Genomic DNA, 25,086 nt, shown 5'->3' on the forward strand with positions numbered 1-25,086 from the left:
TTGGGGGCATTACTTTCTCTGCTGTGCTCAATGGAGAAAAAGTGTAGCCCTGTGTGGACTCATCCCTTCAGCTTCACATTGCTAAGGAGGGCATAGCTCCCATTTCTTTAGTCAGTACTTATGGAGTCTGCTGGGGAAGAGTCCTGAACTGAACCACAGGACCTGAGTTTGAATCCTGATTCTTTCACTTAGTACCTGTGTGAATTTCAGTAAGTCACTTAACATACTTGGTCCTCAGTTCCCTTGCCTATAAAATGAGGAATGTTGATTAGATGACCTTTAAGGTCCTTCCAGACCTAGATTTATGACTCCTCAATACTGCTCTTGTTCCAGATTTATTAAGCTACATACACATACACACACACACACACACACACACACACACTGCAGTTTTGGATGCTGGACCCCAAGGCTTTAGGTGTTTGCAGTCCATTGCACCGGAGATGGGGAATAATGAGAGGGGAGAGATTAAGAAAAGAGATCATGAACACCTACACCCAATTACCAACAGAAATCAAGAAAGAATAGATATTTTTAAATACTCACAAATTCTATGTTGAAAAAACTGAGGTATGTTTTGGCTTTATAAATATTCCTGTCAATGGGTCAAAGAATCAGACTACTATAACACACTGAGGACAGCTTTCAAAGAGGTTTCTATAGAAATGAAAAGAAAAATCTAGAATTCCCTCTTTCTCTGCAGAAAGGAGATCAATGTTCCAGGCATCTGTTTTATTCCCACTTTGTGAAATGAAGCACAAAGAAGGCCACATGATGGCACAGTGAGAAGATCACTATCCCTGGAGTTAGGAGACCCGGGATAATGCCTCAGCTCTGCAATTTAAGATGAATGTGTGCTGGGGCAAATCAATTAATCTCTTAGAGTATCGGATTCCTCATTTATGAAATGGCATAATAAAATTTTAAACCTAAAATTAAAGGCCTTGTAAACAATTAAGGTCATCTAGGTGGTGCAGTTGATAGAGCACTGGACTTGGAATCAGGAAGATTCATGTTCAGGAGGTCAAATCCAGCCTCAGACACTTAGTAGCTGTGTGACCCTGGGCAAGTCACTTAACCCTGTTGGCCTCCATTCCTCATCTATAAAATGGACTGAAGAAGGAAAGTGCAAACCACTCCAGTATCTTTGTCAAGAAGACCCCAAAATGGGGTCATGGAGAGTTGGACACAACTGAAAACCACAAAGCAACAACAACTAATTAAGGCTCTATCTAAATGTGAGCTTCTCTCCCAGGTATAATGGTCTCCTGGTGCTCTCCAAGTCATTCTTTATGCAGACCTAAGGGAAGTAAATACAGAAGTAGTCCTGGCTGCCCGCAATTGTCAGTCCCCGTTTGGCACTAGGTACGGAAAGAAGCTTGATTGGTGTAAGACAAGGACATGTTTGGGGGCCAGGGGAAAGCTTTGTTCCCTCTGTGACTGGAGAAATATGTCTCTCACCACACAAGGAAAGCCCAACCCACCTCAGGGTCATTATACATTAACACAAAAATATTTGTCGGACAAATCATTAACTAAACGTACATTTGTGTTATTTGTGTGCACAACATGCACATGTTCCTTGTTTAGAAGCCTAAAATCTGTAAAACTAATGGCAAGCCCTTTTCATGTACTGTAAATCAAGAGCTGTCGCTACAGAAAATGTATTATTAACTTGACCTCAGTACAGTCACCAATCATAAGGGTAATTCAAAAAATGCCAGAGGAAGGGCAGAAAAAAATCTCTCGAATTCATATCTTCCTCTTACTAGAACAAAAAAGAGAAAAATATCTCATTCCTTGTAAGCAATAGTCAATGAAACAGGATAAATTGGACAGAAAAGTGTGCAAATAATTCATTATGCCCAGATTAAAAACTGGAAGGGGAAATCTTTAACAGTAAACCTATTCTTCGCTTGAACTCACCAAATACTCATTAGGCAACTGGCAGGGACTGAAACCAGTTGAGCATTTATTTTATGCTGTTAATTCACGGCTACATATACTGCCAAGGGGAGTTAACTGTAAACTAAGTCACTCTGATTCTATTTTGAGTACTTCAGTCTACAATACCAAAGTATTCAGGAAACAGCTAGAGCAGAGGCATGGATTGAGACTCCCAAGGGTTACAACTAAATTAAATTAGTTCCCGAGCTTTTGAGGAGAAATAAGAAACACAGCTACAAGAAATAATCATTCTTCTTAGCTTCTCAAATAGAAAATTCACCAGGTTAAAAACTATTTACCAAATCAGTGTGTGTAACTATTAAAAAGAGCTTTTCAAGGGGGTAATTAGCACCACATAGGCAAGTTTTTGGAAAGGCAGTTTGCTATATTAATAAGAACTCAGAGTCCAAAGACCTGTATAATAAGCTTTAGATAAGTCATTTAATCTCTACAAGTTTCAGATAAGTTTCCTCGTCAACAAAATGGGCATGATAATACTAGAACTCCCTAGTCAACAGGCTTGTTCTGAGGAAAATATTTTGTGCACTACTAAGTGTATTCATGTGAGCTATTATTTTTGAAAATTCCTTTTCTACAGAAAATAAGTCTTCACGTGGTACCATGGCAAGACCATTGGCTCAAATCAGAAGACCCCACTTCTGTGAGCTTCGGCATTTTAACCTCCCTGAGACTTATTTTTCTAATTTGTAAAATGAGGGTTCTGGACTAGCTTGCTTTGAAGCCTCCTCTCATTTACCATCTATGATCCATTTGTTGGAACCTAATAATAAGAACTTGCTCCTCTCCTAAAGAACAGATTGATGATAAGAAAGTATCCATTTGTGTTCACTCAGAAGTACCTCTTCCAAGGTTTTACATTGTCTTACTATCCTCATTCAAGTCATTTGTCAACAAAACTGGAGAAAGGGGGATGGACAAGTCTAAAATACTATTTTCTAAAATTTTTAACAGTTCAGGTAAACATCATCAGTTGATAATGTCAAAAGGGGCTTAATTTTGGTTTATTTTTTAACTTTCCTGGGGTGAACGAAGCAAAGAAGGTGCCATTTCTCTTTAATAGCACTGATTATGGAGCAGAAAGAATATCACCAGAGAGATTTAGATCTTGTGAAGATAAAGAGGAAAGCCTTCCCTCTCAGCAAAAATATTTCAGCAAATGTAAAATACTGTTTCAGGAATAAAGATGCTGAAGGAGTTAAGACTACTGAACTACCAACAAGATGAGAATACAGCTCTTTCTAGGCTGCCAATCATGTACAATATAAGAAGTGGGCCTAATGGCAACATGGCCATGAGGAGAGTATTTCCTCACCATCATGAATTTGGAACGCCAGGGTTGTGATCTTCTGGGTCATAATCATCAGTGGCCTACAAAGTAAAGATACAGAAGATGTAAGCCCTTCTATACATGCTACAGATGGAAAGCTAATTCTAGTTATGATATGCAATAATAATTATAATAATCATTTTGAACCCTAAAACTTGAAATGAGTTTTTATATCTCATGCCAAATAACTTCTGTAAATACTTATAATAAGATCATGGAATAACATAATCACAAACAGCAATTAAAAGACTTCCAGAGATTTGGCTCTGCCCTGGATATTTTCTCATGACAAATGATGACAATATTACAGAAGACTTATTTTAAAATAATAATTTCCACAGCCACAGATAAACCATAAGCAGGGACATTCAGTGATAGGGAAAAAAGAAATACCCAGATCTGGCTTGAGACCAAAACACATCAAAGACAAAAAAAAGTGGCATCTCTTTTTCTGATCATCTATAAATAAAGATTTATGTGTGAACTGAACTCATTTGCTTTTCTGTGGTTCATCTCATCTTTTGACTCCATCTTAATTTCCCATTTTCTAGCCTTTTAAAAGAGCAAGCCAGTGATAAAGCAGTAACATTATTCTTTAAAAGATAGTAACTCAGGGACACCAGCAAATGTTCACTGAGAATTCAAGACCTACTTGAGAGGTAAAATGAATCCAACAAATCCCAGGGTCAGAATGTAATCAGCCTCTAACAACTCAATTGCAGTGTGCAAAATGATTAGCAGCGAAAATGTCTGATGGTTCCTGCATTATGGGATTCTTTTGCTCCCATTCTCATTCCAGCGGCTATTATGCTACCAGCCTAAAGACTTTGAATATTTTGAAAAGAACCAAGGACTAAAGGAATGAAACTCAAAATGTTCCACAAATGACAACAGTGTGAGATTTTATATGTAGGTCTTGCTGATAGTGAAGTTTTCCCCTACATCTTAGGACAACCAATACTGGAAAGAAGAATGGATTTGGAGTGAAAAGACAAAGGTTTGTTTCCTAGGTCTGCTGCTTAATACACTATAACAATGGACAAGTCCCTTCAGCCTTCCTGGGCCTCAGTTTCTCCATCTGTAAAATAAGTAGGTTGGACTAGGTGATCTTCCAGGTTCCTTTTAGTTCTAAATCTTGAATCCTGTGAGCCAAGGTAACTATAAAAAAACTGCAGCAAAATCATCCATAGACTTTGTATTCTTGCTTTACCTAGATTTCTAGAATGTTACTATTAATGTTATCTAATCAACCTAGAATCCCCCAAGCCATTATTAGCTGATAATAAAATTATTGCAGGATAAATAAGGCTATAATATCCTTTATCACAGAAAGGCTGCAATTAAGGAAGGAAAATAAAAACAGGATCCCAAGTTTTATTTTTTGTTTGTTGTTTTTTGGTTTGGGGTTTTTTGGGTGGGTTTTTTTTTTGCATTAAAAGGGTAGATTCAAATCGTAGTTCACACTGGCCAATGACCATTAAGTAGAAATAATCTCTCTGGACTTCAGTTCTCTCATATGTCAAATGGGAGAAATAATATCGCTCTTCTCTATCACGTGGAGTTGCAAGATTCCTCAGGCGATATGTTAAGAACTAACTTTGGGTGGTTCAGTTATTTAATGAATTCAGGGGTACAAGGAAAATTCCAGAACCTCGGGAAGTTTTCAGAGTTAGAGATATGAGTTCGAGTCTTGATCTTACTACCTTAGGCAAGTCACTTTATTTTCTTACGTATATTTCCTCATATGTAAAATGATGTTAATATTTATACTACTCACTTCCAGAGTTGCTGTGTGGTCCAATGAGATGTGTTTAAAGTACTTTATGCACTTCAGCTAATCACACATACACACACACACACACACACACACACACTCACACGTATTTGTGTATATATATCTAAATGTGTCTAAATGCAAGATGAACATCAAGTCAACCTAGCTGAAGCAGCAAGGCACTCAAAGGAAAAGAAAACAGATGGCATCTGCCAGGCTAGTAAAATCTCCTCTACAACCTCCCCATAGACACAGATGGAGAATCCTCAGGATCTGGAGCCCAAGACTCTTGGGAAGAGCAATGTTATTCAGATCACTAGTCCTGTTTCCAGCCTGGTCTCCACAGCCACCAAGGAGAGCAACCTTTGTGGAGAATAGATCCCTTACCCTCATTGCTACCAACACAAGCTTCTGATCAACCACCACCTCCCCTGTGACATGGATGGGGATGGTCCACTTCCCTGAATCTAAGCACTCCAGGAATAGCATCCACCCCTGATCACTGGCCTTGCTTCCATCCCAAGCCCACAACCACCATCCAGGAAAGGAGCAACAGAGCTACCAAGATACAGAGAAAGGGCCATGCATCCCAACCAACTGCCTAGCCAGCCTCAGGCAAACAACAAGGCACCTTGAGGGAGAAAATGGAGGAGGAAATGTGCCGAATGAGTCAAACTACCACCACTGCTTATCCTCACACCCACAGGGAGATAATGTAGGCCTCCCAGCTGGACATCCTGGGGTATAGTACTACTCCCCAGACCACTGGTTCCTCCTTCAGCCTGGCCCCAGCAGCCACAGTCCAGGGAAGCAGTCTCTGTGGAGATGAGGACCAAGATTTTCCATCTGACTTGCAGCTGGGTGTGTTGTCTCCCCCTATGAAAATGTGACTTCTTTGAAAACAATGATGCTCTTACTTTTCAATATGCAATTCTAGCACTTAGTACAGGACTTATTGCACATAGTAAGTACTTAAATGTGTACTTAGCTAAGTACTTAAATATGGCAGCTAGATGCACAATGGATAGAGTGCCAGGCCTGGAGTCAAGAAGACTCATCTTCCTGAGTTCAAATCTGAAGTCAGACACTAGCTGCATGATCCTTGGGAAGTTGCTTAACCCCATTTGCCTCAGTTTCCTCATTTGTAAAATGAGCTGGAAAAGGAAATGGCAAACCCAAAAAGGGACAACAAAGAGCTGGAAACAACTAAACAACCACAATAAAGTATTTAAATGCTTTTTCACACATTCATTTCTTAAAAGTTAAGCCTGCTGTAACAGGCCTTTTGTTAATGCTATAGAATATATGGTTAATGCTACATCTCAGTCTATACATATAATATATTGCACTACAATGAGGGCTACTATAGTTTAAATTGGGCATAAATGATGTGACAAAGAGAATATAAGGGCAAAATCAATCAGTCGAAAGCATTTGTTAAATAGCTATGTGCTGGGCACTAGGCTTTTTGTTTTTCTTTGTTGTTCACTCGTTTCAGTCATGTCCAACTCTTTGTGATCCGATTTGGGCTTTTCTTGGCAAAGATTCTAGAGAGGTTTGCCATCTCCTTCTCCAGTATCAAGTAATTTAGGGAGGAGGAAATAGCAATTGGAAGGATTAATCACTCAACAAGTATTCATTAGATGCCTACACTGGACCACGCATGGTGCTAGATACCGAGAATAGAAAGACAAAAAAAAAGAAAAGGAGAAAAGGAGAGAAAAGAAAAGAAGAGAAAGGGAGAGAAAAGGAGAGAAGAGGAAAGGAAAGGAAGGAAGGAAAGGAAAGGAAAGGAAAGGAAAGGAAAGGAAAGGAAAGGAAAGGAAAGGAAAGGAAAGGAAAGGAAAGGAAAGAAAGGAAAGGAAAGGAAAGTGAAAGGAAGGGAAAGGAAAGGAAAGGAAAGGAAAGGAAAGGAAAGGAAAGGAAAGGAAAGGAAAGGAAAGGAAGAAAAAGGGTAAAAAAGAGAAGAAAAGAAAGAAAAGAAATAACCAATACCTTCAAGAAGTTTGTAACTTACTGGGGGAAACAACATGTACGTATATCAGAATATAAAGAAAAAAACACGAAATAAGTTCAAGATATAGAAATACCAAGCAGTTAAAAAGGAAGAGTAATAACAGTTGGGGGAGAAGTGAGGGAAGAAGCATTTATGTAGCTCCTACTATGTGCTAGGCACTTTGCTAAGTGTTTTTTACAAATATTATCTCACTGAATACCTAATAATCATAGCTAACATTTATATAGTACTTACCATGTTCCAGGTACACTATGTTAAGTGCTTTACAACTATTATCTCATTTGATCCTCACAACAACCCTTGGAGATAGGTGCTATTATTATCCCCGTTTTACAAATGAGGAAACCGAGGTAAACAGAAATTAAGTGACTTGTCCAGGGTCACACAGCTGGTAAGTGTCTGAGGCCAAATTTGAACTCAGGTCTTCCTAACTCCAGGCCTGGGGCTCCATCCTTTGCACCACCTAGTTACACTTGAGATATCTGAGGTTAGTAGTTGGGGAGATTAGAAAAGGCTTCATGTAGAATGTAATTCTTGAGCTATCTAGAAATCAGTAAACCATTCTGCCATAAGCAGACATGCTCTTTGGGAAGCATGGTGTTAGACAATGCTCCTCCAGAGGTTTTCTGGATAAAAATAATCTGTCTTCGACAAAGCTGTTAATTTGAGCTTTGAGCCCAAAGACAAGACAACATCAGAACTAAGACCTGTAAACATCACTTTCTGAGGCCACTTTTCTTCAGTAGGGATCTTCTCCACTGGCTGAATAAGGCCTGGGACCCTGAATGAGTCCAGAGTGAAATCTAATTTACTGCAAAAGCTTCATTTACTACAAAGATTGTATGCAGGATAAATTCAAGAGATGACCTTTATAGTGAAGCAGCTTACTTCCAACAAGCCATTTTTTTTTCCTATAAGCCTAAATGCCTTGAAGACAAGCCATAAGACATGAATTTCTAACCATCCCCACAGTGAAACCATATCTTTAATTGGGAAAAATTTGAAGTGTATTCTCAGGTACCTTTGGTGTAAGAAACCCAAGTTACCCAGGGGGTTCAATTCAGTTCCTACATTCAGTTTAGCTCTGAATGAATAAGCAAATTAGCAAAGAGAACAAATGGACCATGAAGCTACACTGCCCCTCTACAGAGAGAAAAAAAGACATTTGCTTTCTTCTCTCTTGGGGTTGGCTTGACAATATTCAGGTGCAGTCACCCTGTATCCTACACAGGCTGGATGGGATTTAAAATGCTCAAGTCAGGAAGGTGTTGATAATTATTCACTGAGGTTGGCAAATGACTGCTTAAATCCTTACATTAAAATAATTCTGTTACCAATCGTCATATAATTTCATATAATTTAGAGGGAGGAGGACAAATAAAGCAGCTAATAATACTTGATTAAAACACCTCTACTGTCCTGAATTTGTAATAAGACAATTGGAGGGAAATTCTAGACATGTAAAGGTCGGGAGCACATTCTTCTTTGCATAGGGGTTCTTAACCATTTTCTTATATCATGGACTTCCTTTGGCAGTCTGGAGAGGAAACCTAAGGATATTCTCAGAATAATTTTTTTCAGTAATTGGAGGAAACACTACATTCCAGTTCAAAGTTAGTGCAAATAATGCAGGTGTTTTTGTTGTTTTTCTTTTTCATCTCCCAACCAATTTCACAAACCTCCCAAAATCTATCCACCATGGACCCAAAAGTAAGAACTTCTGTTCTTTGTTGTTTGGCAGAAAGAACCATGTGTTTAAGAGTTTATGATCACAAAGGAATAGATTAGATTAAGGAAAACACAGCAAAAAGATATATCAGATTACAAGATAATATTCTATAAATTAGAAACTTAAAAAACAGCATTAATTTCATTCTAGCCTCTTAATTCTTTTCCTTCAGGCATGAGGTAGACATAGAGTAACACATAGTAGGTACTCAATAAATATTTATTGGCTGCTCTTGTCTGCCTAGAAGCTGTGGCAGAAACTGACAAACCAATTTCTCTAATGCTAAAAGTCTCAAAACAGTCATTATTACCAGAAGAAAATATATGTACATATTTTTCCAGTAATCATATATGAAATGATATGTTAGTAATGCTATAATTGTTATATGTCATTTATACTTTACTAAAAGCAAAAAAAAAAGATTCAAGATGCATTTCTAAGCCAGAAATATCAATTTATGCTAAACTGTGTTATTTTATGAAATAATTCCCAATATGTGCACATGTGCATACCACAAGTACAGGAAGGGCAAAAGGAGATGGGGCATCATAAATGGCTACTTGATACAGACTGAGAATTTTCTCTAGACAATGAGGCCTTAGAATCTGAGCTGTACTCAAATGTTCCACTCCCAAAGGGCTTCATTCTGTCCTTGAATTTGTACACATCCAGGGCTCCTAGTCATCAATCATGGGCCTTTCACTTGTATCCATGGGAACCACTTAACCAATTTGAAATCAAGGATTTGTGTTGGATGTGGGAAGGGTGGTACCAATTCTGAGCTTTTCCATGGATGTTGTAATGACCACCAAAATAAAAAAGAGCAAAGGCAAAAGGAACTTTTTCCTCTCTCCAGAGTTAATAGATTGGGCTGAGGTCAAAACAGCTAAATAACTGTGCAGGTGAGAAGCTATCAAGGCAGATCAGACATGGAGGACGCTTATTTTATAAACGTGGATTTTTTAGGTTCACCAGGTTAAAAATCCATATTTCAATGGCTTCTTTTATTTATGGTAAAAATTTGCTATTATGTTTAAGCTGGCCGTTGACTGCAAGAAGATGGCAATAAAAGTGAGCCTGACTAGGTGGGAGCAGAGGTAGAATGATGCACTCACTCAGCTTCCCCAATGGAAGACCAAGGGTATGATAATGACTTAAAGTTCCCTTAGGACCACCCACAGGATCATGGCATGGGTCCCCTGCTTTCATGCACCTCGGAATCATAAATCATAACAGAAGTGGAAAGAGACCATTCTTTGGCCCATTCCCAACACTTAATGCCAACCTTGAAGAATGTTCTCTAGCTCTTTGTCCCTATTCGTGGTAGGTGGAATCCTCAGTCTGACAAGTAATTTCAGGGAATTCAAATGGCTCCAGCACAGGAATCACATATTCCCCTAAATCAGAGGTTCTTAACCTTGGGTCTCCCCCAATCTTGAAGGTATGTGGATAGATTTCAGTGGGTCTATGAACTCGGATAGGAAAAAAAATGGCATCTTTATTTCCATTATAATTGGTTTTCCTTTGTAATCCTATGTACGTTAACATACGCATTTAAAAACATTCTGAGAAGGGGATCCATAGACTTTACCACACTATCCGAAGGGTCTATGGTACAAAAAAGGTGCCCTAAGGCTTAATTGCAAAAATATGACTACAAAAATAACTCCTCTGAGCAATCTAATTTGGAGTCAACAAACCTGAGTTTTTATCCAAATTCTACATCTTAATTCCTGTGTGACTTTGTGGAAGATCGCTTAAGCACTGTTGCCTTTGATTTACTCATCTTTCCAATGCTAAGTCCTAAGAATCTCTGACCTTCTCTGTTTCAGGGCTAGCCAGTACTCAGTTCAGATTTGTAGGATGGCAGATCAAAATGGAATGGGCTAGCATACATTTAAAAAAAGAAAAAAAAAAGAAAAAAAATCTTTCTAATTTAGTGCGTTGTACGTGAATCTGCAAATTCAGCCTCCAATTTATCATGCCCAGGAGAAAATAGTAGTCTTTCATTCCAAGACGTTTCTACTTTTTAACAAGCTCATGCTGCCAATGAAGTGTACTTAACACGCCCTATTCCCCACCTCCCCAGATGTAGGTTTGAAATGATTGCAGTACTAAGGGGCTGGCTGGCAGGATACTAAAGAGCCATCAGGATTTATGCACAAGTCAACATGAGACCCTTTGAAAAGGCTCCTTTTCAAATGAGACAGCCTGAATCTTCACAGAGTGAAGCTGTGATTAAGCAGGGACAGGATGATTGTCCTCCGCCATCAGCCAAGCTCACTTAGCAGCAGCCTTATGAGCAGCCCAATAAAGATGATAACGCAGGTGCCAGACACGAGCAGGAACTACTGTGGTCAAGTGTCTGCTGCCCCTGCTTCCCTTTCCAGCAGTTTCCTGAGCTGGGTTTTTTTTTTTTCAATAAATGCAGAGAGCTCCTAGTAGGAGCAGTCCACAAATGATAGGAGGGCAATTCTCTGCTTCAACCCAATGTCAGCTTGGTTCAAGCAGAGAATCAATCCAAGAAGGGAAGGGGAAAAAGTATTTATAAAGCACCTACTATTTACTACTGTACCACACATTTTTTTGTTATATTGTCTCCCTCCTTCCCAACCCCACATTATAGAAGGCCAACATTTGATACAGATATATATATATGTGGAACCATACACTATATGCTTCTATGTATCAGTTCTTTCTCTGGTAGGGATAGCATTTGAATAATCATTTTACTCAAAACAGCTAAGTCATTCACAGTTGCTCTTCAAACAATATTGCCGTTATTATACACAATGCTCTCTTAGTTCTGCTCATTTCACTCTGCATTATTCCATGTAAATCTTTCCATGATTTTCTAAAACCAACCTGCTCATCAATTCTTACAGCACAGTAGTATTCCATCACAATCATATACCACAACTTATTGAGCCATTCCCCAATTGATGGGCATCCTCTCACTTTTCAGTTCTTCTCTACCACAAAGAGAACTGCTATAAATATTTTAGAACATATAAGTTCTTTTCCTTTTTCCCTGCTCACCTTGAGAAACAGACTAATAGTATTACTGGTCATCCCCACTCTCTTGAATCTTTAACTTCTTACATATCAGTTCCTTCCCTTTCTTTAAAAACAAAAATTCACTAGATACTGTCATACTTTCCAGCTCTTGACCTACACTTCTCTCTTTCTCAGCCAAATTCCTTGGGGGAAAAAAAGCTATCTAGAGTGCTGGACTCACTGCCTTTATCTCCTCACTTCTCAATCATTCCTCAGTCCTTTGTGATTGGGCTTCCAAACTCATCACTCAACTGAAACTATTCTCTCCAAAATTAAAAATGATATGTCGACTGCCAAATCTGATGGGTCATGCTTCTTGACCTATTTGACACTTAAGATCACTCTCTCCCCCTGGATATTATTACCTCTCTGGGGTTCTGTGATACTGCTCTCTCTTGGTTCTCCTCCCATGTGTCTGACCACTCTGTAGAATCTTTTGCTGACTCATCATCCACATTACATCCCCTCTTAGTATTACTCAAGGTTCTAGCCTAGGCCCTTTTTTCTTCTCCCTCTAGACACTATTTCTTGGTAAACTCATCAGCACCCATGGTATCATCTCTTAGCAGATGTCTCCCAGAACTATATATCACTATATATCCATCTTTCGCTCCCCTGAGATTCAGTTCTGTATCACCAATTGTCAATAGAACACTTCAAACTGGACATCCCAGAGATACTTCAAACTCAACAAGTCCAAAACTAAAGTAATTCTCCTTCCTCCCAAACCTCCAAATTTCACACTTTCTGTAGAAGGCACAATCAACCTGTGAGTCTCTTAAATTTACAACTTCAGGATTATCCTTGAACCCAAACTCTCTCTCTCTCTCTCTCTCTCTCTCTCTCTCTCTCTCTCTCTCTCTCTCACACACACACACACACACACACACACACACACCCCTCTCCACTCACATAGAGACCACTTTACTTCATGCTCTCATCACTACTCACCTAAATTAACAGCCTTCTAATTAGTTTCCATGCCTCAAGTCTATCCCTACTACAATGCATTCAACAAGCGGCTGCTAATAGCTGCTAACAGGAAACTGTGACTTCCTATTGCCTCTAAGATACAAATATAAAACTGTCTGTTTAGCTTTTAAGGTCTTTCGTTACATGGACCCAACCTATCTTTCCAGCCTCATTCACCACTACTCCCCATCCTATACTCTTCGGCTCAACCAATTTGGCCTTTTCTCTGTTTCTCACACACAACACTGTCTCCCATATTCGTGACTTTGAACTATCCATTTCCATGCCTGGAATGCACTCTTTTTTTCCTTTAAGATACAGCTCGAGCACCATTTTCTGCATGAACCCTTTCCTGGTCCTCCCAAACTACTGTTTATGTAAATACTTTGTATATATATATTTGTTTGTTGTTGTTGGTTTTCAGTCATGTCCAACTCTTCATGACCCTATTTGGGGTCTTCTTGGCAAAGATACTAGAATGATTGGCCATTTCCTTCTCTGGCTCATTTTACAGATGAAGAAACTGAGGCAAAGATAGTTAAGTGACTTGCCCAAGGTCACACAGCTAGTAAGTCTCTGAGGTTATATTTGAACTCTGGAAGAGTAGCCTTCCTGACTCCAGGCCCAGTACTCTATTCACTACACCACCTACCTGCCCTATATTTGTATGTACTTACATTTATGCTGCAGGTACTTATATGCGTATTTCCTGTCTCCCTCATTAGAATGTAAGTTCCTTGTAAGTAGACACTACTTTATCCTTTGTATTTATATCTATAGTGACTGGCATATAGTAAGTACTAAACAAATGTTTATTGATCAATCAAGGAAGAAACTATTTCTCAGTTCAACTGATTACACAAGTAACAATAAGTTACTGTATTCTGTTCTAATCATTCTACAATTGTTCATTGCTCAGTCTTCTCTTCTCCGCATGGGATACAACTACTTGATCCATATTCGATGGTTTGTATCCCTGATACCTTTTCAAGCCTATGACTATTTCTATAATTACCAACTGCAATAAGTATCAAGTTTCACATGAAAAGCCAATAATGGTGAGAATGAGAGTAAGTTACTTCTCCTATTGAAAAGACAGGTTCCCCATAACAAATCTGGGAAAACCAGCAGGGCAGGGAAAAGACAGAGACTGGCAAGGGTCTTTAGCTCCTGGAATCACAGTGTCTAGCAATGCCTAGCTAGCCACTGTGCTAGAAATGCCAATCATGAGAGTGACACTAATAAAAGATCATATTCTAAATCCCTCTAAAACCTTAGCTAGTTTATACAAATAAAATTTATTTCAAGGAAAAATTTAATGTGCTTTCCACTATATTTGATGTATTCTCTAAAGAAATCTGTTATACTCAAATAGATCTAATCCAACACTACTACAAATATATTACTGGGTGCAATATAGTGATTAATTAATAAATAATCTTTATTGTTCTGTTTGACATTCGTTGCTTACATACTCAAGAAGAGAAATGCCCACTGCATTAAGTCATCCTTAAGCATTTTGCGCATTAAATGTCCAAACAGTACTTCATCTCTTATTAAGGAGAAGGGGTAGGGGTAAAAACAACCTTGAGTGCTGAGTATTTTTCAAAACTGCAACAGTGACAATAAGTTATTCCCATTCTGAGTAAGATTGTGGTTGCTTGCATGCTCAGAATGAGATTCGGACACGGGGAAAGAATGAAAATTGGTCATAAAACATACTGTAAATTCCAGTGGTTAGTCTGCTGATCTCTGTTAGGATTTCTGGGACTAGGGGCAGCTAGGTAGAGCAGTGGTAGAGTACTGGCCTGGAGTCAGGAAGACCTAAGTTAGTTGTGTGACTCTGTGAAAGTCACTAAACCTGACTGCCTCAGTTTCCTCCAAATGGGGATCCTAGTGCGTACTTCACATGGTTGTTGTGAGGACTGAATGGGATAATATTTCTATAGGACTTCAGCACAGTATCTGACACACAATAGGTGCTTAATAAATGCTTGTTCTCTTTCATCAAAGGAGATCGTAAAGTATTAACGGTCGTGAGGAACTCTGTTTTAACAGTGACGAAAGCAATTATTGTGACTGAAAGTAGGACCACCCCTCTAATGGTGATGATATTTGGCCAGGGAAGAGTATAAGTTACCTTCTCCTCCCAATTTTGAAAATGATTCTATAAATGCTTATCCTACCATCCACGGCCAATGACTGAATGGGGCTCAAACTAGGATTATGCTCACTTTCCTAATCTGAAATGACCAAAAGAAAGGTAACAACCCCACTCAATGTTGAGAAGATTGCTATATAGCTTGATGAACCAAAGTAATACTAAAGAAGTATATTGGAAGGAAAAGGTCTTGCCAACTTAGGCAAATGCTCTTAACCTAAGATCAAAGCATCATACTCCTCCAAAACACTGACAAACCAATAGACTAGTTAGAATGTTTTCAACTCCATCCCACTGCTACTCTCTGCCAATTTCTACTTAAGGACGTCAGTCCAGCAAAACCATGCTGTTTAGGGATTGATCAATGCAATCCACTAGGTCTGGGGAACATCTGAGATCTAGTGTTCCCACCTTGCTTAACCTTTAATCCCCAGGCTTTCTCCACTCTGTCTTTACTCACAATCACTGAGAATGTTTGTATCATTGGAGTAGAGAACCTTATCTCTGGATTCTCTCATTTTCCCTTTCTATAACCTAGCAGTGTATATGGAAAATAAATATTCAATCAATCCCAAGAAAAGGTTAAGAGGAAGGATTGGCAAGGGGTGTGAGAAAAGAGATGAACTATAAAAGATTTTGCCTTAATAAAAAAAATTTAGGCCACTTAGAAGTTAAAGTAATATTGTAGTATGCCAACCAATCAACAAGCATTAACTAAGCACCTACTATGTGAGAGACACTGTGCTGGGAGCTGAAGATATGAAGATAACAATGAAATAAACCTCAACCCCAAGAAAATTATATTCTATTGGGTGGGGAGACAACATGTACACCATGCCAAATAAACACAAAGTAATTTTGGAGGAAGGAAGACATTAGCAGTTGTTTTATAGGTGGTAGATGGACATTTTCCTTCTTATTCCTTTCCAAATACAGGCATATCTCATTTTATTGTGCTTCACAGATATTGCAAATTTTTACAAATTCAAGGTTTCTGACAACCATGCTTCAGGCAAGTCTATTGGCAGCATTTTTCTAACAGAATGCACTCACGTTGTGTCTCTGTGTCACATTTTGGTAATTCTTGCAATACTTCAAATTTTTTCATTACATATCTGTTAGGGTGATCTGTGATCAGTGATCTTTGATGTTACTATTATAATCATTTTGGGGCACCATGAACCATGCCCATATAAGTCAGAAAACTTAAATGTTACATGTGTTGTGACTACTCCACCAACTGGCCTTTCTCCATCTCTCCCTCTCTTCCTCCCCTCAGGCCTTCCTATTCCCTGCGATATAACAATACTGAAATTAGGCCAATTAATAACTCTATTATGGCCTCTAAGTTTTCAAGTAAGAGGAAGAGTCAATCAATGCAGCAAACTTCATTGTTGTCTTATTTTAGGAAATTACCATGGCTACCCCAACCTTCAGCAACCACTACCCTGATCAGTCAGCAGCCCTAAACATTGAGGCGAGACCCTCCACCAGCAAAAAGATTTCAACTTGCTGAAGGCTCAGATGATAGTAAGCATTTTTTTTTGGCAATAAAGTATTTTTAATTAAGGTTTTACTTATTTTTAGACATAATACTATTGCACACTTAATAGATTACAGTATAGTGTAAACATAAGCTTGATAGGCACTGGGAAACAAAAAAAAATTCATGTGATTTGTTTTATTGCAATATTCATTATATTGTGGTGGGTCTGGACCCGAACCCACAACATCTCCGAGGTATGCCTGCATCAGTAATGTAACACAAGTATTGCTTAACAAAAAGAGATTCAAATAATGTCACAGTACAAATAGCTGGTGCCATAGGATAAACAACACTTGGAGAAATGTAGTCATCAGTCTGTGCTTTTGGAGGTGAAGATGACAAGACCAAGACACTGTCTTAAAGCTTCCCTGATGCTGTACCAAAGCCTCCCACACTTGTAAACCCACTGCTTTTCAGATGTGTTAATTTTTTCCCCTTTCAGTGACATCTCATGTTATGAATTATATCAAGAAAATCCAAGTGGGAACATGTGGGAAGGCCTGATAGTTTTGTGCTTAAAACCAAATTAAGAGGATGGGAACAGTTCATTCTCTAAACTCTGAGCCTTAAGTGGGTGGAGTTTTCATTGGCACAGGGTGCAGGGTGCAAACCTCTGATAAATTAGCTGTCATTTTCCCAGCTCTCTATCTGTGCTTCAGGAACTTGTTAAATCCAATGTGATTCAATTTGGGCCCTGGGGAAAATGGAAGTAAAAGCACTTTCATCAGGCCCTACAGACTGCCTAAACCAAGCTGAAGCGACTCCCCAGGTAACTTGGATAAACAGCCCTGTTGTCTCCATTGGTAATTTTGCCTTGATGGCAATTCCTAAAAACAAGAAAGAGGCACCGTAATGTAGTGGGAGGAGTAGAAACGGACAAGGTTTGTGTTCCCAGTCACTTAATAGATGAGTAACCCTAGACTTTAACTTTTCTGGGTCTCAGATGATTCATCTATAAAATGCGGAAACTGGATAAACTAATTATAGCCAATACTTACATAGTACTTTAATGGTTGCAAAGAACTGCACCACATCTCATTTGAGCCTCACCACAACCCTATAAGGTAAGTGTTCTAGTTTTGTCACTGTTCAGCTATTTTTCAGTTGTGTCTGACTCTCCATGACTACCTTTGGGGTTTTTTGGCAAAGATACTGGAGTGGTTTGCTATTTCCTTCTTCAGCTCATTTTACAGATGAGGAAACTGAGGCAAAAAGAGTTAAGCGATTTGCCCAGGATCATACCACTAGGAAGTGTCTGAGGCCAGAACTCAGGACGATGAGTTTTCCTGACTCCAGGCCTCTATTCACTGTCACCTAAATGTTCCTATTCTAGTTATTGGTAAGTCCATTTTATAGATGAGGAAACTGAGCTTAGAGAGTAATGATCAGATGACTAGTAAATTCTAAAAACAAGATTTGAGCTTTTTTTTTTTACATTACAAATCTAGTACTTTTCCCACTGACTCTCTATAAGATAACCTCTGATATTCCCTCCAGTTATAGAATTCTGTGATTGTATGATGCATTGTCTACTATATGAAAATAACCTACCATCAATGGGTTATGTGCTTAGAGTTGTGGGGTTTTTCCCCCAGAAGTGGTGAAAATTTTTCATTGACAGACAGACCCATACCCACTTTCAAGGTTCTTCTTGTTCCCCACAGTGAGATGGCAGGCCAGAGCTAGGGGTGTACAGAGCTAGGGGTCTGCAGCCACAGAACAGTAAGTCATCAGGCCTAGATATTGGCTTCATGAAAAGAAATGCTCATACCAAAAAAAAGAATTCTTTTAACCTGCTTAAATGTTACATATTTCAGGCTGTAAAAATATTCCCTAAAAATAATTGATGGAGTCAAACTTAGGGGTCACTACCCAGGCTCATGAAGGTACTCACCCTGAAAAGTCTGTAGTGAGAATCCCATAATGGAATATGTATATCCGGCTTATATGGCATAGTGTGAGATAACCCATTGCAACCACAAAGGAGTACCTAAAAAATACAGTTTACCAGAGATTAGATTATCAGCTGTTATAATTATCATTAACAATAGCATCATCATAACAAGATGGCTCAAAAAACATTTGGGACACCCTGTTTACTATGATAGGTCCATAAGATGGCACTCCTAGATACAAATCATATGACCAAGAGATTTTCATCTCCATAATAAATAACTGAACAACAAAAATAAATATTGCATAATTATTACTTGGCTCCAGAAAAGAATTTCATTGTCAAGGTAGAGGACTATGGGCATGGAGTACTTTATATACTATAAGAAATGACCATTGTGTTGATTTTGTTGAATTGCTTTTTTTTCCCTCTTACTTTATATGCCTTTTTTTAACTAGGGATTCCTTGATGGTAATGGGGGATATATTTGATATATTTACTTTCATAAAATAGGTCAATGAAATAAAGTAAATAAAGTATTGAGGTGTAGTAGGGCATGCAAGAGTTCTTAATCAGGGATCCACGAACTTGTTTTTAAAAATATTTTGCTAAGGTTTTCAATATAAATTATTTCTTTTGTGATTTTGTGTATTTAATTTTATGTATTTAAAAACAATATAGGCTTCTCCAACCTGCTAAGGGGGTCCATAAAACAAAAAAGGTTGAGAATTCCTAGCCTAGGTTCAAGATCCATGCCTGATATATACTGACTATATCACCCTGGGCAAGTCACTTAATTTCTCAGTTCTCTGTTCAATTCTCCAAGATTATAAGGTATAGAACAGTTAGCTATCTGCATTGGTAGACCAAGTTTCCTATGCCTACTAAGCCTGGCCCAAAATAAACTATAGCATAATTAAGATCAGATTGACTTAGATACTATTAATAGTAATAACAGAAATTCAGCCAGCAGTTTGTGGTCAATTCACCAAAATGAGGGTAGGCAGAAAGAGGACTAATTATAGACTCACAAACTGCTTTACCAGAGCCATTTGGTACCTTGACATGGCTTATTTTCCTCCATTTCCAAATCAGCTCATGGTCCTCAAATCAGAGTGCACTCAACAACTATACATGTTACCTGGCTCTGCACCTAGTTTATCCACCTGGTTATCTTAAGACAAATTATAAGGAGGAAGCTACTGAGGAAGTCTTCCTCAAGAGACAAGTTGGAGATAGGAATCAAGAAAGACATGATATATATTGTTCTCTAGCCCTATTTACTCTCTGAGAATGTGCCCCCAAATTCCAAAAGTTCAAGATAAGAATCCAGGGTAGAGTCATAAGACTACCTAGTGCTGGGTCCCTATTCTGGAGTCTATAAACTTTTTTATGTTAAATTTCACTACTGTATTTCAATATAATTTCCTTTGTAATCCCATGCATTTTTATTTAATGCATTTAAAACTATGATTCTGAGAAGGGGTCCAAAAGCTTCCCCAGACCACCCAAGGGATCCATGCCACTCAGAAATGTTCAGATCCCCTGACCTTCTATGACACCTTCTATGTGGTATCTGACTTCTTCCTGTGAGCTGCCAGTTACAACTCTTTCTGCCACCCTTTCTTGGCCCTTAGACAACAGCTCTTCAGCCACTGCCTTGACCCTTTGCCTGGCCTCCACTTTCCCATGGCCAGGAGGCTAAAGTCGGTTCAATCTAAGCATTTGGTAACACTGACAGTTCAAAATGGTGCCAAAATGAGGACATAACATGTTAAGTAGATTCCCTGGACAAAAGTGTCCCAGTTCTTCATACCAAGTCTTCCCAGCTAGATAGGTTCGATCTGAATTTGAATTTGAATAGGCTGATAGACTTCCTTTCTCTCCCAGCAGTCCCATCATTGAAAGGTAGGACCAAGAAGCTCACTGAAATTCCTGACCGACAATGATTAAGGCAGGATTATTTACTTCCCTGTGTATGTGTTGTTTCTACTCTCCTTTAAGGATAGCTAATAGTCAACATTTACGTAGGGGCTTTAAAGATTGCAAAGTGACATATACATACATATATGTATCATATAAACCCACATATACATGTATATGTACATATATATACCAAATAGGTATATGCACATATATGCATATTCATTCCATTCATAATTAAGCACCCACTATGTGCCATCTACATATATACATAATCATACACACATATGAATTGAACTGATTCATCTAACAACAAATTCTGATTTTCTATTCCCTCACACCCCCCTCCATCACCCAAGTGATTCAGCTAAATAGAGAGAAGATTAAGGGCTGAGACTGTGTCTTTGTCTTTGTATCTATTCCCAGTGCTTAGAATAGTGCCTGGCATACACTAAGTGCTTAATGAATACTTGTTAAATGATTGTGTGAGATTCATGTGTTCTCTGTCAATTCAGGTACCTATAATGGGGAAGGATATTAGAATTTTATTACCTTGTAAGCTAGTTGAGTTCTGTGCCTAGTTTATCCATCTGGAACTTTAATTTACTCTCTTTTGTAAGACTGGCAACAATACAAGCAAACAGGGAAAGAACTTACTTTGGCATTTTGCTTTCTGGCCTCATGACACATCCCTGTATAACCATGATATTACAATGTGGTACAGCAAAAACAGTCGCAGTCTGTCTGTAAAGTTCTAAGATTCATCAGCACCAGAGGACTCCATTCCTGGATGCTGGTTAATACAATGGACCTAAGCAAGTCACTAACTAGCTCTCTGTTATCTTAGCAGTCTTTCATCTATCGCATGCTGTTCACCCCACCAGAATCCCAGGGGTATTGGGCTAATGGACAAATTACCATGTATAAAGTAATTGGAAACGTGCTGTACAGATGTGGAGAATTATTGGTTCGGTTTTCAGCTACATCCAAAGTCAATACTAGGGAAGCCAAACTTTGAAAATAGGTTACAAACACTTTGCATTATCATGTGTAGCATTTCCAATATATAGCTATGCCTTCCAAGGGAGTGAGAGATGAATTACCTAATCACCCGTCTGGAACAAATGATAAAATCCCTAGCAAGGAGTATACTGGGAACATAGATTATTTTATTATTGCTCTTCACAGTCTGTCTGGACTCAAAACTGAGTGTCTATAAAATCTAAAAGTACCTAAAAACATTTGTTCTACAACTGATAAGAAATTTATTGCAAGAGACTGTGAGGTTATAAACTGAAAATTTTAAATTTCCAAGCCTATCAAGAGGCAAAGAATAATGCCAATTTTTTTCATCAAAGATCTCCTTGAAGCTGAATTGTGATATCTACTTTTAAATAAAATATTTAAGAAAAAGGGAGAGAAGGGTAACTATAGTTTTATTGTCTCTCGACCTATTTTTAGAAACAATGAATACTTAAAGATAGAAAGCAATCTAAAGGGTCAGCTAGGTGATGCAGTGGAGAGAGCACAGGGCCTGGAGTAAGAAAGACCTGAGTTCAAATCCAAACTCCACCACTTACTAGCTAGATGACCCTGGGCAGGTCACTTAAACCTGTTTGTCTCAATTTATTCCTCTGTAAAATGAGCTGAAGAAGGAAATGGCAAATCACTCCAGTATCTTTGCCAAGAAAACCCCAAATGGGGTCATGGCGCTGATCACAACTGAAACAAAAACAATCTAAAGTTTTCTGAGAGAATTTGAAATGAAAGCAGTAGTCACTCCCCATTAGCCTAGGAATTTCAACCTAACAGATCTTGTAATAATGGTAATGGTAATAGCTGGCATTTATAACATGCTTCATAGTTTTCAAAGCTCTTTACAAATATTATCTCATTTTATCCTCATTAACCCTACCCTGTGAGGTAGGTGTTATCATTATTCCCATTTACAGATGAGGAAACTGAGGCAGAAAGAGATTAAGTGACATGCCTGGGATCATAGACTTAGGAAGTGTCTGAGCCTGGATTTGAACCCAGGTTTTCCTGACTCCAGGTCCAGCACTTCTATCTACTATAACACCTTGCTGCCTCCAAGCTAAAACTTGATGATTTCTTTTTCCTGGAGATCAAGATAGACAGATAGATAGATAGATAGATAGATAGATAGATAGATAGATAGATGGATAGATGGATGGATAGATAGATAAATAGATAATGGATGGATGGATAGATGATGGATGGATAGATAGATAGATGACAGATAGATAGATAGATGGATGATAGCTGGATAGATGGATGGATAGATAGATAAATAGATAATAGATGGATGGATGGATAGATGATGGATGGATGGATGATGGATGGATAGACAGATGACAGATAGATGATAGATAGATGGATAGATGGATGGATAGATAAATAAATAATAGATGGATGGATGGATGGATAGATGATGGATGGATGGATAGATAGATGGATAGATGGATGGATAGATAGATAAATAGATAATAGATGGATGCATGGATGGATAGATGATGGATGGATGGCTGGATAGATAGATAGATAGATAGATAGATAGATAGATAGATAGATGATAGATAGATAGGTAACAGTGATATCTAATACTGAGATTTTTTTGTATGAATACTCCCTCCACTGGTGCAGATTGCACACCCTCTGTTGTAGCAGAAACGTATCTGGTGACCAACCTTTTAGTGATAAGCATAGGTTGGTCCTAAGGGTAAGGGAAACATTCTGTCCACTATTAGATTTGCTCACAAAAGCCTTTTCTAGTTTAGTAGGACCTATCAGAGCTTATGATATACTATGTGATAATAATAGCTAACATTTATATCTATTACATCAATAATAATAGTTAACATAGCACTTCCTATTTATCAGGTAATGTATCAGGGATGGGGAACCTGTGTCCTCAAGGCCACATGTGGCCCTCTAGGTCCTCAAGTGCAGCCCTTTGACTGAATCCAAACTTCACAAAAACAAGTCCCCTTAATAAAAGGGTTTGTTCTGTAAAACTTAGATTCAGTCAAAAGGCCACAACCAAGGACCTGGAAGGCCACAGGTTCCCCACCCCTGTTAAGTGTTGTACAATTATCTCATTCCTTCCTCATGACAACCCTGGGAGGAAGATACTATTATTATCCTCATTTAACAAATGAGGAAACTGAGGCAAACAGCTTAAATTATTTGACTAGGGTCACACAGCTAATGAGTATCTGAGGCCAAAATCCAACTCAGGTCTTCCTGATCCCAGGCCTGGTGTTCTAGCCCCTTCACCAACACAGCTGCCCCATATACACCAAATACTGTCTTTGAGAAACCTTGGTCTTCAATACAGCATGATGAGGTATTAGAGGACTTTGAAGTCATCTGAAAAAGTATATACAATGAGACTCTCCATAAGCATTATTTTAAAAAAGGAAACTCTAGAGAAATCTCCTTCATATAACCTGTTCTATTCTCAAACAAATACTTTCTGATGCAGAGCATTGTGCAAGGCTCTGTGAGAAATATAAATCTTAGATAAGACATGGTCTCATCCTTCCTGAAGCTTGTAATCTAAAAGAGGGAATAGGACTTACACAAAGAGATACAGTAATAATATACTATATCATATTACAATAGATAAAAGTAATACAGAGTAATAAATACTAAGTGCATTCAAGTAGTACAAAGTTCCATGTCAGCTCCAAGGGGGAAGAGTCACTATTGACAAATAGAGATTAAGGAGGAAAGAAGGTGGCAAATTTGACTATTTTAAAGGATGGGTAGAAATTTAGCAGGCAAAGAAAAGTAAGGAGGATAAATTAGGTATAAGAAGGGTATAAAGTAAGCATCCTAGCAGCTAGCAAAGCACCTGGCACAGAGTAGGGACTTAATAAATGCTTGTTGATTGAAAAAGAAAAGTTAGATCAAAGACACAGAGTCAGGAATGGGAAATGAATTTGGGTAAGAGGAGGATAAAGACAGCCCAGTCTGGCTAAAGTGTAGACCACAAAAAAAGGAAATGATATTAGATAAAGATGGAAAGGTAGGATGGTGAAATACTGCAACAAGACCTGAACGGAATGCAAAAGAGTTTTAACTTTACTGATTAGGCAATAATAGGGAGCCACTGAAGTTTTCTGAGCAGAGGAATGACTGACGAGCCAATCAACAAACATTTATTAAATACTGGTAAAGTACCAGGCATTCTTTACATGAGACCATGGGATTAGAAAGACAAAAGTGAAATAAAACTGGTTTGACTAGACTATAGAAGAAGAATAAATATAATAATTATATATACATATTTACATGTTGATATATTATAATTATATGTAATTATATAATATGTGTTGTGTTTCAATATGTTAAATATAAATTTATAATAATATATTATACATGTGTATAATAAATTAGGTAGGTGGCATGGTAAATAGAGCACTAGGCCTGGAGTCAGAAAGATCTAAATTCTTATCCTGCCTTCGACACTTTCAAGCTTGTGACCTTGGGCAAGTTACTTAACCTTGTCTACTTCAGTTTCCTCAACTGTACCAAAAGGATTATAATAGCATCTGCTTCCCAGGGTTGTTGTGAGAATCAAATGAGATAATAGTTGTAAGGCACTTAATGCCATGCCTGAAATATAGTAGATGCTATCTAAAAGATACTCTTTAAATCATGAAAGGTTGGTCGGGTAAGGTTGTAAAAGGCTT

The 25,086-nt window shown here is 38.3% G+C and overlaps 1 protein-coding gene across 1 annotated transcript in view; it reads right to left on the minus strand.

The window, feature by feature from the left end:
* The window catches only part of MBOAT1 (membrane bound O-acyltransferase domain containing 1), a 131,992-nt gene that overhangs the window by 45,146 nt on the left and 61,760 nt on the right, over nt 1-25,086 (minus strand). Inside the window, exons 4-5 of the mRNA XM_036740830.1 lie at nt 18,446-18,541; nt 3,281-3,336 (exon numbers count right to left, since the gene is read on the minus strand). Of these exons, the coding sequence (XP_036596725.1) occupies nt 3,281-3,336; nt 18,446-18,541 (152 nt within the window). The remainder of the gene's footprint in view (nt 1-3,280; nt 3,337-18,445; nt 18,542-25,086) is intronic.

Source organism: Trichosurus vulpecula, chromosome 1 (assembly GCF_011100635.1).
Source record: "Trichosurus vulpecula isolate mTriVul1 chromosome 1, mTriVul1.pri, whole genome shotgun sequence".
In the NCBI taxonomy this organism is placed as follows: Eukaryota; Metazoa; Chordata; class Mammalia; order Diprotodontia; family Phalangeridae; genus Trichosurus; species Trichosurus vulpecula.